The 18,583-nt window shown below is 44.8% G+C and overlaps 1 protein-coding gene across 18 annotated transcripts in view; it reads left to right on the forward strand.

Annotated features, from left to right (window-relative positions):
• LOC145352784 (gephyrin) overlaps positions 1-18,583 on the forward strand; it is a 462,622-nt gene that overhangs the window by 240,218 nt on the left and 203,821 nt on the right. For all 18 annotated transcript variants that reach the window (XM_080203106.1, XM_080203117.1, XM_080203118.1 and 15 more), the window contains exon 3: positions 9,383-9,440. In XM_080203106.1, the coding sequence (XP_080059232.1) occupies positions 9,383-9,440 (58 nt within the window). The remainder of the gene's footprint in view (positions 1-9,382; positions 9,441-18,583) is intronic.

Consider the following 18,583-nt stretch of genomic DNA (forward strand, 5'->3'; position numbering starts at 1 on the left):
CACCCTTCCCCCGGCCAGCCCCAATTTCCCAACCCCTCCCCTCCCCCACCTGAATGGCCAGCTCAGATCGCCATCCTCCCTCCTACCCGATCCTTTTTGCAGAGTGGCAGTGAGTCCATCCCACCCCTCCATCCCCCCATCCCCTTCATAGGCCCTTCCCCCGACAGGTCCCACCCCATCTGGCCCTGTCCCCTTTGAACTGCCCACTGCCACATGAAGGAGCAGCGCTCCAAAAGCTCGTGCTACCAAATTAATCTATTGGATTTTAACCTGGTGTTGTGAGACATTGCCAGATGGGCTGTGCCAGGGTGCCCCTAGGGCAGTGCCAGGGGCCAGGCTGGCACTTCCCAGGGTGCACCGACCTTGCCCTGCCCTCCTCCGGGGGGGGGGCCTCAATGGCCTTTGTCCTATCCAGCAGGGTCGGGTCGCCTGTTCCTCATTCACGGGGAGCAGTTGTAAACCCTACAGAAATGAAGCACTCCTGGCAGTGGGGGAAATGCTCGTGGGCTCGGAGACTTCAATCCCAGACCCACTAATCAAATGGAAATACTGATTTAAATATTGAAATCGGAAATCGGTGCAAAGCTGTTGACACTACAAATCTTGGCCCTGGAGACACGTGGAGACCATGGCACCCAGTGGAGAGCCTACTAATCTCTTCGGGAAGAATCACCCCCAAGGTGTCATACCAAGTTCAGTTCTATTAACTGTTCATTCGAAGCAGAAAAATGTTTGAATTCAGACGTTGTGGAGGTCATAAATTCATCAAATATAGCTGCTGACAGACGATTGCGTTCCTGTTCCAATTAACTTGACTGGTAATTCTCCAACATAAATTCCAGCCAACCATTTTAATAGTGGATAATTTAATAGAGTCATAAAATTTTACAGCACGGAAAGTGGCCCTTTGGCCCATTGTGTTTGTGCTGTCCATCAAAAACCTATCTATTCTGATCCCGTTTTCCCGTCTTGTATGCTATGGTATTTCAATTGCTCATTTTTATTCACATTAATCCACACTATACAAAACCCTGAGAAATATTATACTATTATCAAAATCTTATGAGGCAGAACCAGTGTTTGTAAATAGGTTCACTATAATTTCCTTGCTTTTGTATCCTACCTCGGCTTATAAAGCCCAGTATGCTGTATGCCTTTTTAACCAGGTTCTTAAACTTCCCTGTCCCCCAGATTAATTTGCTCCTGCACGCTCCGTGGAATTGTATCCTTTACTTTGTATTACGCTTTTTGTTCTTCATAACAAAATGATGCACCACCTGATCCTCCTGAAAGTCTTGCCACACCTCCAAGCGACAAGATGTATAGGTTAGATGGACTGGCCATGTTAAATTGCTCCTTAGTGTCCAAAGATGTGTAGGTTAGGTAGATTAGCCATGGTAAGTGCTTAGGAATGGTGTGGAGTGTGGTCCTAGGTGAGATGCACTTTTAGAGAGTCAGCACATACTTGATGGACTGAATGGCCTCCCCTGCACTGTAGATATTCTATGATTCTTGATTCTATGATTGAAGTCAGGAGTACGAGCGAATATTCTCCAATTGCTTGGATGAGTACAGTTCCAACAACATTCATGAAGCTTGATAACATCCAGGGGCAAAACTGCCTGCTTGATTGGTACACTATACAACCCTTTAAACGTTTACTTCCTCCACCACAAGCACATTATGGCAGCAGCCAAGTCTTCTTGACCACATCTTCCAATCTTTTTATTACCTAGGAGAACACCACCACCTGCAATTTCGCCAAGTCGCACAGTGTCTTGATTTGAAAATGTATCACCACTCCATTGCCAATGGGTGAAAGATTTGGAACTCCCTAACAGCAGCGTGGATGTACCTGCATCACATGGACTCTGCACGTTCTCCGTGTCCACGTGGATTTCCTTCTAGTGCTCCGGTTTCCTCCCACAGTACGAAAGATGTGCGAGTTAGGTGCACTGGCCATGCTAAATTCTCCCTCAGTGTGCCATTAGATATAAGAGTAGAATGAGGCCATTTGGCCCATCGAGTCTGCCCCACCATTCAATCATGACTGATATGATTCTCATCGCCTTTCTCCTGCCTTCCCCCCATAACTCTTGATCCACTTATTGATCAAGAACCTGTCTATCACCGTCTTCAAGACACTAATAACTAAACTTAACAGGTACTGACAACAGATAAAATTTTTCTTCTATTTGTAATATTTCAGTGTTAACACCATGAAAGGGTCCAACTTTCACACAAGGAATGAACTTACTATTCAGTTGTTAGATACAGTTAAGTTAAAGTTTATTTCTTCATGTCACAAGTGGACTTACATTAACACTGCAACTAAGTTACTGTGAAAATCCCCTAGTTGCCACACTCGGGCGCCTGTTCGGGTAACACTAAGGGAGAATTTAGCCTGGCCATTGCACCTAACCAGCACGTCTTTCAAACTGTGGGAGGAAATTGGAGGAAACCTACACAAATATGGAGAGAATGTGCAGACTCTGCACAGTGACCTGAGCCAGGAATCATTCAACATTCTGATCGATGCAACTGCCATAAACCTGAAGTCATATTTAATGAGGAAAATAATAGACTACGTGACTGTCTCAATAATTAATTTAGCTTGTACTTATTTCTGATGCACTGGTGCATTGTAAGAAGTAAAACCACATTAACGCCTTACCAAGTGTGAAGAACGGGAGGCCAGCCAAGAGATAATTTGGAAGAATCATGTCTAGAGATGAGATAGGCGTGAATAAGTTTTTAGCAATGAATAGGCTGGCATTGACCGAAAGCAGTGATATGTCTGTTCAGTGTACATTGCTTATATTATTGGACTAACAATCAAAAGGCCTGGACTACTAACCTAGAGATGTGAGTTCGAATCTCACCATGATTTTGAAATTAAAACCTAGTTATCAGTAATGATTAAAAAAACGACCTGGCTACTCTGAAGTATGTATTATAGAATCACTACAGTGCAGAAAGAGGCCTTTCAGCCCATTGAAAGAGGCCTACAGCACTGATAACAGTCCCATCCAGGACCTATCCCTCTAACCCCACATATTTATCCTGTAATCGCCCTGACTCTGAGGGACAATTGAGTATGGCCAACCTAAACTTGCACGTTTTTGGACTGTGGGAGGAAACCAGAGCACCTGGAGGAAACCCACGCAGACGTAGGGAGAACACAAAAACTCCACATGGTCACCCAAGGCTGGAATTGAACCCAGGTCCCTGGTGCTGTGAGGCAGCTGTGCTAATCACTGTGCCACCGTACCTCACTCTCCAATTGTTGTAAAAAACCAAATGGTTTGCTGGTTTATTTTCTTGAAGGAAAATTCATCTTGAATCTTGCTGAAAAGAAGAGAGACACATTGCTGAAGCTTTTCATCTAGAAGTCATCAGGACAAACACAGGAATGCCAAATTTTATATGATAATTTGTACTGCAGGACAAAAGGGTGTTAACTGGTTGGCATGTCTACTCTGGCTGAGGCATTGCCGTGGAGAAATAAACAAAGATGAATCGGAGTTGAGGGGGTTGAACTATGAGGAGAGGCTGAATAAACTAGGCTTGTACTCGTTTAGAGTTTAGAAGAATGAGGGGAGATCTCATTGAGACATATAAGATGTTAAATGGGATGGATAGGATAGAAGTGGAGAGGCTCTTTCCGCTCAGAAAGGACTGTAGGACTAGAGGGCACAGCCTCAAGATAAAGGGGGGGTGGTTTAGAACGGAGTTGAGGAGGAACTTCTTCACTCAAAGGGTGGTGAATCTCTGGAATTCTCTGCCCGTTGAAGTGGTGGAGGCTGCCTCGCTCAATATTTTTAAGACGCGGGTTGATAGGTTTTTGATAGCAAGGGGATTAAGGGTTATGGGGAGAGGGCGGGAATGTGGAACTGAGCCACGACAGATCAGCCATGATCTTATTGAATGGCGGGGCAGGCTCGAAGGGCTAGATGGCCTACTCCTGCTCCTATTTCTTATGTTCTTATGAATCTATACAGGTAGATAGATTGGTGAGCACAAGGGAAGAGGATGAAGACCTTCTGTCCCTACCCATTCCAGTCTATATATGACCCAAGACCCACAAAAATGTGGTTGACTTTGAACTCCCTCTGAAAGGGCTAGCAAGTCACTCAGTGTCTAATTATCACTGTCCCTCCCTCAGCTAACTAACCAGCCCTGCTCCAAGCTGAACACCACTTGGAAGAAAATCTGAGCGTAGCAAAGGCACAGAATGGGTGGCATGGTAGCACCATTAATGGCCAAGCTAACTGAGTCCTGAAGGATGCATCTGCCAGGCTAGAATTGCAGCAAATGGTGAGAGATCAAACACAAGGAGAAAAAGCTTTTTATAGAATCCCTGCAGTGCAGAGGGAGGTCATTCGGCCCATTGAGCCTGTACCAACAATAATCCTACCCAGACCCTATCCCTGTAACTCTGCATATTTACCCCGCTAATCCCCTTGACAATAAAGGGCAATTTAGCATGGCAGATCAACCTAACCCAGACATCTTTGAACTGTGGGAGGAAACCAGAGCACTTGGAGGAAACCCATGCAGATACTGGGAGAATGTGTAAACTCCAAACAGTCACCCAAGGCTGGAATCGAATCCAAGTCCCTGGCACTGTTAGGCATGATGTGGAGATGCCGGCGTTGGATTGTGATAAACACAATAAGAAGTCTCTCAACATCAGGTTAAAGTCCAACTGATTTATTTGGTAACACAAGCCACTAGCTTTCGGAGCGCTGCTCCTTCATCAGGTAACTGGGAGTTCTGTTAACTAACAGAGCATATAAAGACACAAATTCAGTTTACAAAATAATGGTTGGAATGCAAGTCTTTACAGGTAATCAAGTCTTAAAGGTACAAACATTGTGAGTGAAGACAGCGTTAAGCACTGGTTAAAGAGATGTGTATTGACTCCAGCCAGGACAGTTAGTGAGATTTTGCAAGCCCAGGCAAGTCGAGGGGGTTACAGATAGTCTGACATGAACCCAAGATCCTAGTTGAGGCCGTCCTCGTGTGTGGAACTTGGCTATCAATGTCTGCTCAGTGACTCTGCGATGTCGTGTGTCATGAAGGCCGCCTTAGAGAACTTACCCGAGGATCAGAGGCCGAATGCCCGTGACCGCTGAAGTGTTCGCCAACAGGGAGAGAACACTCTTGCCTGGTGATTGTCAAGTGGTGTTCATTCATCAGTTGGTGGTAGCATCTGCATGGTCTCCCCAATGTACCATGCCTCGGGACATCCTTTCCTGCAGCATATCAGGTAGACAGCGTTGACCAAGTTGCAAGTCTATGTACCGTGTACCTGGTGGATGGTGTTTGCACGTGAGATGATGACATCCATGTCGATGATCTGGCACCTCTTGTAGAGATTGCTGTAGCAGGGTTGTGTGGTGTTGTGGCCTGTGTCGGGTTGTACGAAGAGTACTCTGTCTGCCGTGTCCGTGTTTGTCTTTTGAGGAAGTCAGTGCGGTTTTCGCTGTGATGCGTCAGAACTGTGTCTGCATGGGTTTCCTCTTACAGTCCAAAGATGTGCAAGTTAGTTTGATCAACCATGCTAAATTGCCCATAGTTTCACGGGTATTAGCAGGGTAAATATGTGGAGTTTAGGGGACAGAGTGGACTTGTTGTTGGTGCAGGCTCGATGGGCCGAATGGCCTCCTCCTGTACTGTCGGGGTTTGGGGAAATGGATCACGTCAAAACTCTGCAGTCTTTTCACACCCAGTCATGAATGCTGAACAATGGGACAATTGATGGGAGGAGGAGGCCCCATGAACATTCCCACCCTCATCAATGACAGAGCCCAGCCCCCCAGTGCATGCAAAAGACAAGACTGAAGCATTTGCTACCAGAAGTGCTGTGTTGTTTACCCACCACAGCTCCCTCCGGAGGGCCCCGTCATCAGAGATGCCAATCTTCAGCCAGTTTGATTCACTTCATGTGGTGATAGGTGAAAGCTGCACTTCTACCCAAGTCCTTTCAGTACAGCTGCAACACTGACATCTCCCTGTCAACGTGGAACATTGATGTGGAGATGCCAGCATTGGACTGGGGTAAACACAGTAAGAAGTCTCACAACACCAGGTTAAAGTCCAACAGGTTTATTTTGTAGTAAATGTCACAAGCTTTCGGGGCTCTGCCCCTTTGTCAGGTGAGTGGAGAGTTCAGAACTTTTTACGTGGAACATTGTAAAAAGAGACTTTATACGTGGAACGTTGTCAGGGTGTCCATCATGGATCTCTGGTCAAAGATTTGGCCCTTACTCTCCCTTGCTTTTTTTTGTGTTAGTAGACATTCATCTTATTATAACTTACCAAGCGACTGTCCTCCAGTGACCATGTTTTAATCGTGCTATAACAGCTACGGATAGGTCCCTTATCTTAAAATTTAGTTAGCTGCATGGAACTGTCATCAAATTGTGTGTGCTGCAATAAGTGAGGTCACACAAGGTATGCTCAAAGATAAATGATTTTGAACTTGTGCATCCTTGGTCAGTGGTTTCAAAAAGTTAATAATAGTAAATTCATTTTGCCAGGGATGGTTGTAGACCAACTTGCGTTTTGATATGTTATAAGCCCAAGAGATAAAATAATGCCACTGAATGGTCTTGACAACACTCATTTTGTTAAGACTACTTGTAAGTAATTACAACAGAGTAACCTAATTGAAAAGGATTTTGATGGTGGTGTGAAGCACTAGAGCAACACATGAGCAGTTTATAATTGTCTGAAGCCTTCACTTCGATTGCAGCACTAAAATCACTCCCTGGTACATGTACTGTCTCAGCATTTAACATCTTTGGTTCTGGTTTTGGTGTCCTTTTGCAATGGCAACTGATGTTTTGTCGTTGACCAAGGAAGGTCCACACAGATATAGAATAACAAATGTATATTAAGATATATTAAATACTAGGAAGACTGAAGCTATTTGCTGGAATTTTCCGGGGCGGACACAGCTTGCAGAACAGAATTCTCCACTGGCCTAGGACAGGATTTTACGAGTCTCGTCTGAGCTAGGTCATAAAATACCGGCCATTGTCCTTCGAATCTCACCACAATCTGAATTCCGCCCTGGAAACAGTCTTAAGTAAGACTGTTCACAACCTCAGTATTGTGTTTGACCTTGAGTTGAGTTTCTGACCTTATGTTTGCATGATCACCAAGACTGCCTTCTACCCCTGTAACATTGCTCAATCCCAACCCTGCCTCAGCTCATCTGCTATGATCCTCATCCATGCCTTTGTTATCTCTAGGCATGGCAAGTCCAATGCAGTGGCCTCCCATCTTCCACCCTACGTAAACATGTATCATCCAAAACACTGCTGTTAGGATCTCAACTCACCTGAAATCTCTTTCCTCCACCAGCAACATTACTCCCAAGCAACCTGAATGTTGCTCAAGTTGGGCCTTTAAATTTACATGCGTACGCAGCTACGCATATATATTTAGAGGGCTCACATACTTAAACAAAACACTCTAAAATAAAATTGTAGGGCACTTTGCTCCACTCCTTTTCTCACGGACCTTTGTTTGCCACCTGTCCAACCTCGCCTCAATTTTAAAATCCTCGTCCTTGTTTTCAAATCTCTCCATGGCTTACGCCATTCCCCCATCCCCTCACTGACACTGTAATCTTTTCCAGACTTTCAAACTCATGGGATATCAGCACTCCTCCGATTCTTAACCCTGTGCTTCCCCGATTTTAATCAGTTCACCATAGGCCGCTGTGTTTTCAACTACCTAGGCCCCAAAGTTCTGGAATTCCCACCTAAACCTCTCTTCTCCAACTCTCTCTGTCCCCTCTTTAAGATTCTCCTTAAAGTGCACCTCTTGAATCAAACTTATGGCCCTCTTTCTTGACTGGTCCTTCTGTGGCCTGCTGTCAAACAATGTCAAAAATGATTTAATTTATATCGCTTTTGTTAAATGCCCTGGGACATTTTACCACATAAAGTAAGTCATATTAATATAATTTATTATATGCAGTTGATTATTTTGATGTTCAGTGATTATTTCTAAATGGATAAGGAAGAAAAATGTTTCTGTACTAATGTGACAAATGATTTAACAATCCCCTCCTTATTGGACACTTGGGAAAACATTGCTGCCAGAATGGTTTCACTCCCTACAATTTTTACAAACCAATTAGTGTTGTGTTCTACAAGCAGTGGCAGTGAGGCATCTCACAATCCAAATTACAAATCCTGCTTTTTATTTGAGGAAGTGTATCTTTCTGACTGCTTTAACATTGTCCTGGACCCATTAGGCTGCAAGGACAGCACAGTGGTTAGCACTGCTGCCTCACAGCGCCAGGGATCTGGGTTCGATTCCTGGCTTGGGTTACTGTCAGTGCGAAGTCTGCATGCTCCCCCATGCCTGTGTGGGTTTCCTCCGGGTGCTCTGGTTTCCTCTCGCAGTCCGAAAGACATGCTGGTTAGGTGCATTGACCATGCTAAATTCTCCCTCTATGTACATGAACAGGTGCTGGAGTGTGGAGACTAGGGAATTTTCACAGTAACTTCGTTGCAGTGTTAATGTAAGCCTACTTGTGACACTAACTTACATTTTAGCAAAATCAGACCCCAATGTTTTGCTTTCATTTTTGATGCTTTTTGAATTTCCTTGTTCTGTCATTATGTCTGCAACCCTCCCCGAGCCCCAGATTTTTCTCTCCGTTTCCTTCCCATTCTCACACCCAACATCACACACCATTTTCCAGCTGAGTATAGTTTTAAGTTTTAAGGTTATTTATTATTGTTACAAGTCGGCTTACGTTAACACTGCAATGAAGTTACTGTGAAAATCCCCGAGTTGCCACACTCCAGTGCTTGTTCAGATACATGGAGGGAGAATTTAGCATGCCAGTGTACCTAACCAGCATGTTTTTTAGAGTGTGGGAGGAAACTGGAGCACCTGGATGAAACCCACACAGATACGGGGAGAATGTGCAGTCTGTACACAGTGACCCAAGTTGAGAATCGAACCCAGGTCTCTGTGGCCGTGAGGCATCAGTGCTAACCACTTTGCCACCATGCTGCTGGTAACATTCTCTCAGCGTCTGTCAATAGCACGTTTGACCTGTTCTCACCCATTGAAGCTTCAGTATGTTGCTACATCGGTATGTTGGCACAGTTCATCGTGGAGTTGAGTAACATTTGATCCAGGCAGACACATCCAAAGAGGATTGGGGGGAGAAGTTGAGAACCCAGGACGTGTCAGATAATTTGTACTTATGATCTAATGCCCTGGAAGCACATCATTGCACAGAGAGGTTCAACACTGTCAGCAAACCACACTCGTAACTAATCTCTGCAGTCAGAGTGAATAGTGTTAAAAAACAAATGAACTAAAATCTCCATATCTTTTTTTATAGGTTGGGAGGAACTGTATCCGCGTACAAGATAGTACCCGATGAGGTTGATGAAATCAAGGTAATTGTCTAGTTTTACTCGTTTCTGAAGGCCTGCAGCTTACCTGACTTTGTTTGATTTCTGTGAATCCATACTTGGCAATCTTCAAAGGAATTCCAAAACTTGTCAAGTTTTAGTCGCAAATTGGATAGTGCTTCACAAAAATCGACCTGCATTCGTTACGAAGCCAAGTAACAGCTCTTTGCTGCTTCACTTTGCTTTGTCAGTGAAGATCTTGATGACTGGCTACGTTCACCAAAGATGTTAAAAAGATGCACAGCCCTGCAGATTGAAATCCATGCAGTTGTTGACTTGGGCTGTTTTACATGTGTGATGGCCACTGTCTATTGCTCAAGGACATGTAGCAGCATTGAGCCGTGTCCCTCAATTCTGTAACTTGGCAATTCGACACCCACAGAGATAGTTTGGTACTCATCATTTTGATACTAATACTTCAGTGTTTGCCAGTAATTGTTATGGTTAATATCTGACTTTCAGGTAGATGTTGTACACTTTGTCCTGCCTGTCATACTGTGTTATCTTCTGACCCTCCAGCACTGCAGACAACTCCAATTATTTGCAGAACTCCTTGAGATTTTGCTTACCAATACAGCAAATTTATTTGCACTAACTTTACATATGGAATGAAGCTGAATTCTCAATGATCTGAAATCCCAAGTCCAGATTAACCAGATCACTCACACCTCATGATGGTTTATGGAAGATTAAACTAAATGTACAATATTAACATTTTTTTCAAAAGTTAACAGGAGCAATTGGGATTGTTTTGTTAATTACCCATGTGTTCTGATCAATAGAAGTTGAACAAGTTACTCAGATTTTTTAAGATCCCATGAGCCTAGCTGATTGCATTTGAATGGCAAGTGGCACAGTGGTTAGCACTGCTGCCCCACAGTGCCAGAGATGTGAGTTCAAATCCGGCCTTGGGTTACCGTCTGCGTGGAGTTTGCACATTGTCCCCGTGTCTGCATGGGTTTCCTCTGTGTGTTCCAGTTTCCCCTCTCAGTCTAAAGATGTGCGGGTTAGGTTGATTGGCCATGCTAAATTGCCCCTTAATGTCAGGGGGATTAACAGGGTAAATGAGGGTTATGGGAATAGGACCCAGGCGGGACTGTGGTTGATGGGCCGAATGGCCTCCTGGGTTTATAACAGTCCAGAGTAAGTGGACATTGTCGATTGTCAATTCACAAAATCAGACAGCGTACATAAAGGCCAGTTGACCCATCATACCTGTGCTTCTTGAAGGAGCTGTTCAGTTAATTCCACTTCCTTGAAATTTTTTCTCATTCATTGGGACAATTCCCTTTTGATCACCACTATTAAACCTGATTTCAGCGCATTTTCAGGCAGTGGATTCCAGATCATGATGATTTACTGTGCAATAAGTTTCTTCATGTTGCCTCCAGTTCCTCAGTCAATTATTTTAAATCTGTGTCCTCTGGTTACTGCGCCAGCTGCCAGTGAAGTCACTATCTCCGTATTTACTCTGTCAAAAACTCTCATAGTTCTGATCACCTCTATAAAATTTACTATCACCCTATTCCACACCGATTTGTACAACCTCAATCTCTCCACATAACTCCAGTCCCTCATTGCCGGTACCATTCCAGCGCATCTTCCCTCCACCGTCTCCAAAGCCTTAACACCCTTCCAAAAAACTGGAGCCTAGAATCAGACACAACAGGCTGGGTTTTCACTGAGTTGGGATGACATGGGGGAAGGGGGGGCGGGGAGAGCCCTGTAAAAATGATGGGCGGGTCCCAATTCCAGACCCCGTTCCCAGGGTTTCCAATTTTCAGGATTGCCTTTTTAAGGGTACAAACCCGCGCCCTGCTTTCTCGATCTGTCGTTGCAGAGGTGGTGCTCTGCAATCTTCATGGAGTCGGGCCAGGTTTTCAGAGTCACCTCAGAGTATTGCAAACCATTAATCTGGCATGAGGGAATCTTTTGAAAGGTGAGGAGGACCTTTTGAACCTCCTCATGCCCATTGGGATATGCCTCTCCAATCAATCTCCATGGCCTCTCATGCCCCCCTATGATGAGGTATGGTACTTCAATACTGATTTGCCCACTATATATTTTATAGAACCAATGAATCGTGTCGTAACAGTAGGATGTGCAACAAAAACATTAAAAACAGTCATTCACTGGTAACTTTCTTAAAAAACACTTTTTACTGCAGCCCAATGAAAGTGTCAATTATTCAGACCCTTTAAAGTCTCAGTGGCTGAAACTGTAAGCACCTGAAACCTCTTCATCTTGTGTAACTAAACAGAGCCCAGTAATCTATTAGCTTGAGTTGCCAGGCAACCATTGTTTGATCAACAGGTCTCACTCTATTCTATGCTGTCCATGTGATGGCATGGATGGGATGTGGGCAGTATACGAGAAGGCTGGAGAGTCTTTTTGTTTTTATTATAACAGGGACAAAGTGCCACAGCACAGAGACAGAGCTTTTAAACAGTCTCCTCCAAACCTGTGGCTGTCTCCAAACATTTCCCTGATCAACTGCAGCCTGTACCTGTCCTCCCACAATGGAAATCCCCTCCTTGTGGACGTTTTCTCCCATGATGGAAGGGCGGAGCAGGGAAGTTCCCTGCCTCCTGATATCCACTTCATGCATAAAATCCAGCTGAAGTGTATTATACTTTTTCCTTTGTCTTTAGACAGGTATTTAGTCTATTTAGTGCTCGTGCGCAGGAAACAGAGCATTGTTCAAGTGGTCACATTTTTGATCTTCAGTTTTCGGAACGTGCAATTGGCAGCCGACACATAATTGTCATGGTTCACAGTTTGTAATGGTTTATCAAAAATAATCTGCATGTCTAATTGTTACTTTGTGCTGATGTACTCGCGTGGGAAGTAATGATGAACAAGCAGGAAGTACTGGATGTGAAGGCATATCTTAGAATATCGATCTAATTAACCTCAATTACTTAGCAGCTTAAAAAAAGTATCGGTGCAAATAGACTTCATAAATTCTCATTCCTTGGAAGATTGAGAAAGACTGCAAAGCCATTGAGTGCAATTTTCTGCTGGTGGTCCAAGAAGTAGGTGTTGCTGTCATAGAAGTAATCCTTCCAGTAATATAGCTTCTTATTATGTCAATGCAACATCTGTCCAAGTGTTTTGTACTATTGATTCTTCCCTGATTGCGCAAAGCTTATAAGCTCAAAGTGCAGCAAACCTCAATAGCACATGAGTTATCATTTTCCAAAATTAACATGCTTCTGATCTACTGTGCCACTGAGAATAACGCACTTTATTAGAGTTTTAGAATACAATATAATAGAACAGACTAGATGGGCAGCACAGCGGTTAACACTGCTGCCTCACAACACCGGGGCCTGGATTCGATTTCTGGCATGGGTCACTGCCTGTGTAGAGTCTGCACGTTCTCCCCATGTCTGCATGGGTTTCCTCCGGGTGCTCCGGTTTCCTCCCATAGTCCAAAGATATGCAGGTTAGGTGAATTGGCCGTGCTAAATTGCCCCTTAGTGTCAGGGGGTCTAGCTAGGGTAAATGCAAGAGGTTATGGGGATAGGACCATGGTGGAATTGTGGCCAGTGCATACCCGATGAGCCAAATGGCTTCCTTCTGCACTAGGATTCTATGGATTCTAGAATAGAATCCCTCCAGTGCAGAACAGGACCATTAGGCCCATCAAGTCTGCACTGACACAATGACAGAGCATCTTACCCAGGCCCTATCCCTGTAACCTCACATTTAGAACATAAGAACATAAGAAATAGGAGCAGGAGTAGGCCATCCAGCCCTTCGAGCCTGCCCCGCCATTCAATAAGATCATGGCTGATCTGTCGCTGCTCAGTTCCACTTTCCCGCCCTCTCCCTATAACCCTTAATCCCCTCTCCTATCAAAAACCCATCAACCCGCGTCTTAAAAATATTTAGCGAGGCAGCCTCCACCACTTCAACGGGCAGAGAATTCCAGAGATTCACCACCCTTTGAGTGAAGAAGTTCCTCCTCAACTCCGTTCTAAACCGCCCCCCTTTTATCTTGAGGCTGTGCCCCCTAGTCCTACTGTCTTTTTTGAGCGGGAAGAGTCTTTCCACCTCTATCCTATCCATCCCATTCATCATCTTATACATCTCAATGAGATCTCCCCTCATTCTTCTAAACTCTAACGAGTACAAGCCCAGTTTATTCAGCCTCTCCTCATAGCTCAACCCCCTCAACTCCAGTATCAGCCTAGTAAACCTCCTCTGCACTCCCTCCAAGGCCAAAATATCTTTGCACGGGTGCGGCGCCCAAAACTGCACACAGTACTCCAGCTGCGGCCTCACCAATGCTCTATACAGCTGCAGCAAGACCTCCCTACTTTTATATTCAATCCCCCTCGCTATGAAGGCCAGCATCCCATTCGCCTTCCTGACCACCTGCTGCACCTGCAAGCTGGGTTTTTGCGACTCATGCACAAGGACCCCGAGGTCCCTCTGCACCGTCGCCTGCTGCAGTTTTTCGCCCCGTAAGTAATAGTCCTTCCTACCATTCTTCCTACCAAAGTGGACCACCTCACACTTGCCAATATTAAATTCCATTTGCCATTTCCTGGCCCATTCGCCCAGCCTATCTAGATCCTTCTGCAGACTCTCCACACCCTCCGCACAATTTGCCGTTCCCCCAATCTTGGTGTCATCAGCAAATTTCGACACCCTACACTCGGTTCCCTCCTCCAGATCATCTATATAAATGGTAAAAAGCTGAGGCCCCAGCACCAACCCCTGGGGCACTCCACTAGTCACCATCCGCCAATCAGAATAGCACCCGTTGACCCCCACTCTCTGCCTCCTATTTGACAACCAATCTTCTATCCACGCTAACACCCTACCCCCAACTCCATGTCCCTCGACCTTCTGCAATAACCTCTTGTGAGGTACTTTGTCAAACGCCTTCTGAAAATCTAGAAAGACCACATCCACCGGCTCTCCTCTATCCACCGCCCTAGACACATCCTCATAGAACTCCAGTAAATTTGTCAGACACGACTTCCCTTTAATGAAACCGTGCTGCGTCTGCTCTATCAAGCAATTCCCTTCAAGATGCCTCGCAATTTCCTCCTTAATGACAGATTCTAACATTTTACCTACCACAGACATTAAACTAACCGGCCTATAATTCCCCGCCTTTTGCCTGGCACCCTTCTTAAACAACGGCGTAACATTAGCCGTTTTCCAATCATCTGGCACTTCCCCGGAATCCAGCGACGTCTGGAAAATAACCACCAAGGCCTCCACTATCACCTCCGCCATTTCTTTCAAAAAAAAACCTTCTGAGCTTTCATCCCAGCCTTCACCTGGACCCTATTTACCTGCTAATCCCCTCAACCTACTCATCTTGGGACAGTAAGGGTCAATATAGTATGGCCAATCAACCTAATCCGCACATCGAACCTAGATCCTTGCGCTGTGAGGCAGCAACGCTAACCAGTGTGCCACCTTGCCACAATCCAGGACCAGAGGGCACAGGTGAACAATTGGGGTCAGGCCTTCCAGGAGTGGAGTTAGGAAACATTTCTGCATGTAGGAGAAGTTTTGAACAGCCTTCCACAAAAAGCAGTTGATGCCAGGTTAATTGTTAATTTTAAATGAGATTGATCGATTTATGTTGTTTTGGTATGTAAAGTTAGGTCCTAATGGAGAATGTTGGAAGAGACTCAAAGGGTAAGTAGTTTATTCTTGCTCCTAAGTTTCTATCTCAATTGACCATTGTGTTTTTAGTTTAAAATGTGACTTTCCTTCTTCAGCAAATACTGACATCACCCAGTGGTCAAGCAGCTACCAGTGATTCAAGAGTCAAGACATGTACCTAGCACTATATCCCTTAACACAGCAACATACACCAGTTAGCTGTAGTGGAGTGGTTAGCACTGCTGTCTCACAGAGCCAGGGATTTGGGTGTTGCATCCGGTCTTGCGTCACTTTCTGTGGAGTTTGCACATTCTCCACATGTCTGCGTGGGTTTCCTCTGGGTGCTCTGGTTTCCTCCCACAGTCCGAAAGGCATGCTGGTTAGGTGCATTGGCCATGCTAAATTCTCCCTCAGTGTACCCAAACAGGCGCCAGAATGTGGCAGCTAGTGGATTTTCACAGTAACTTCATTGCAATGTTAATGTCAACCCTACTTGAGACGCCAATAAAGAAACTTTAAATTTTAGCACCAGTGAAAATAGAATTGCTACAGTACAGAAGGAGGTCATTCAGCCCACCGAGTCCGCACCGACCACAATTCCACTCAGGCCCTGTTCCCATAACCCCACATATTAACCCTGCTAATTCCCCTGACACTAGCATCAATTTAGCATGGCCAGTCAACCTAACCTGCACATCTTTGGAGTGTGGGAGGAAACTGGAGCATCCGGAGGAAACTCATATAGACACGGGGAGAACTTGCAAACTCCACACAGACAGTGACTTGAGGCCAGAATTGAACTCTGGTCTCTGGAGCTGTGAGGCAGCAGTGCTAACCACTGTGCCACCATGCCACTCAGCTTCTCCCTAACTGCCTTATCAGTTTATTAGACTTTAATCAAATCATCTCTTAACCTTCTGAGCTCCAGGGCATACCATCCAGTGTGTGTAATCTCTCCCGCTAATCTACCCCTTGCCGATCTTCCGAGATCAGAATCCAAAGACAAAGTGATGCAGAGAGAAAGTCAACCAAGATGTCCATTTGAATATAATTGTGATTGGCAAGAATTAAAATGGCAGCGTAATGGTAGTATGTGTATTGTCACAGGCTCAAGAGCTAAATGGTCTCTTCTTGTTCCTATGATTCTATCTCAGTGTGTTGAAAGTAACAAGAGTCTTGCAGCCATATTCGAGTCTTTCTGAAGTGCTGATTTGTTGCAGTTTATTTGCACTGTCGATTCCCTGAGGCGTCTGTAGATTTATAACGATCAGGGCTGACTCTCTGATCTTTGGATTCTCGCCATTGTCTGATTTTAGTTGTAGGGAAAGTTCCGACTCAGTAACTGTCGAACAATCCCTGTTGACAATGATCTGAGCACCATCAGGACTTGGTTATCAAAACGGTGAGTGGGTGATTTTGTTTTAGAGCTAACAAAACCATAAAGATTTGCTCATCAAAATGATGACATCGCCTTAAGTAGAAACAGAAAATACAGTCCTGTTCTGAATCACCAAGTCGGAGCCTAATATATAACTGATAAATTTAATGCACAAATCCTTCAACATTTATCTTGAATAATCACCCAAATCCCTGATAAAAATGATAGTGGTTGATTTAGCTGATATTTTATGATGGTTCTTCAGCTGTGAAACTTAATTTAAGTTTAAACTTATTTTTTATTAGCATCATAAGTAGGCTTACATTAACACTGCAATGAAGTTACTGTGAAAATCCCCTAATTGCCACACGGTGGCGCCTGTTCGAGTACACTGAGGGAGAATTTAGCATGGTCAATGCACCTAACCAGTACGTCTTTTGGACTGTGGAAGGAAACCGGAGCACCTGGAGGAAACCCAGGCAGACACGGGGAGAACATACAGAGTCTGCACAGGCAGTGACCCGAACTGGGAATCGAACCTGGGTCTTTGGCGCTTTGTGGTAGCGGTGCTAACCACTGTGCTACCGTTGATACCTTGCCGCCATTATTTTTGCAGTGATTAACAAATTGATACATTTTTAATTTTGCCTTGCCAGTTTTCTGGTCACAGTGATCAGTTCTTTAATACCAGTGTTTGGTTTTTAAAATATTTTCTCCCATGGGATGTGGGTGTCGCATTTGTTGCCCATTCTTAATTGCTTTGGAGCAGTGTGACTTGCTGGGCCTTTTTTTTATTCGTTCGTGGGACTTGGGCGTCGTTGGCTAGCCAGCATTTATTCCCCATCTCTAGTTGCCCTTGAGGTGAGCTGCCTTCTTGAATCTCAGAGGGCATTTAAGAGTCAATCACATTGCTGTGGGTCTGGAGTCATATGTCGGCCAGACCAGGTAAGGATAGCGGACTTCCTTCCCTAATGGACATCAAAGGACAGTGGTATGGTGGCACACTGCTGCCTCACAGCACCAGTGCTCCAGATTGTATTCTGACCTCAGGCTACTGTGTGGAGTTTCTGCCTGTGTCTGTGTGGGTTTCCTCCGGGTGCTCCTGTTTCCTCCCACAGTCGAAAGATTTGCGGGTTAGGTGGATTGGCCATGCTCAATTGCCCCTTAATGCCAGCGAGATGAATAGGGTAAATACTTGGGGTTACGGGAATAGGACCTGGGTGGGATTGTTGTCAGTGCAGGCTCAATGGACCAAATGGCCTCTTTCTGCACTGTGGGGATTCCATGATTCAGTGAACCAGTCCAGTTTTTACAGTAACATATGATGGATAGTTTCATGGCCACCATCACTGATGACTAGTTTTATGTTCCAGATATTTTTATTAGTTATATTTAAATTCTACCAGCTGCCATGATGCAACTTAAACATGTGTCCCCAGAAGATTATTCTGTATCACCAGTCCAGTAACATTATCACTAGGCCACCATCTCCTTGAACCTATGAACGTATCGTACCATTTCACAATTATAGTCTTCACTTGGAAAACTATGAATCATAGAAACCCTACAGCACAGAGTCAGGCCATTCAGCCCAACGGGTTCGCACCGACAACTGACCCACTCAGACCCTGTCCCCGTAATACCACCAATTGACCCAGCTATTCCCTCTAACCTTTGCATCCTAGGACACTAAGGGGCAATTTATCATGGCCAATGCACCTAACCTGCACATCTTTGGACTGTGGGAGGAAACCTGAGCACCCGGAGGAAACCCATGCAGACATGGGGAGAATGTGCAAACTCCACACAGACAGTGACCCAAGCCAGGATTCGAACCGGGGTTCCTGGAGCTGTGAGGCAGCAGTTCTAACCACTATGCCACTGTGCTGCCCCATGCTTCTAGGTTTACTTTGATTGCTATATGTAAACAGCTTGCATGTAACATCAATGCTCAAAATACTTTTCTAGAGTCAAGGCAATCCAAGGGATAAATAATGGCTGAGATCACATTGAATTGAATGAGTTGCTGGCTGCTAAAACCTGATGGTGGGAAACTTCAGGCAGTTCCCAAATTCCAAGAATTGAAAATTTGGAAACAGGTTGAAGAGCAGAATTT

This window comes from Carcharhinus amblyrhynchos, chromosome 14 (genome assembly GCF_965287045.1).
Source record: "Carcharhinus amblyrhynchos chromosome 14, sCarAmb.v2.hapA, whole genome shotgun sequence".
NCBI lineage: Eukaryota > Metazoa > Chordata > Chondrichthyes > Carcharhiniformes > Carcharhinidae > Carcharhinus > Carcharhinus amblyrhynchos.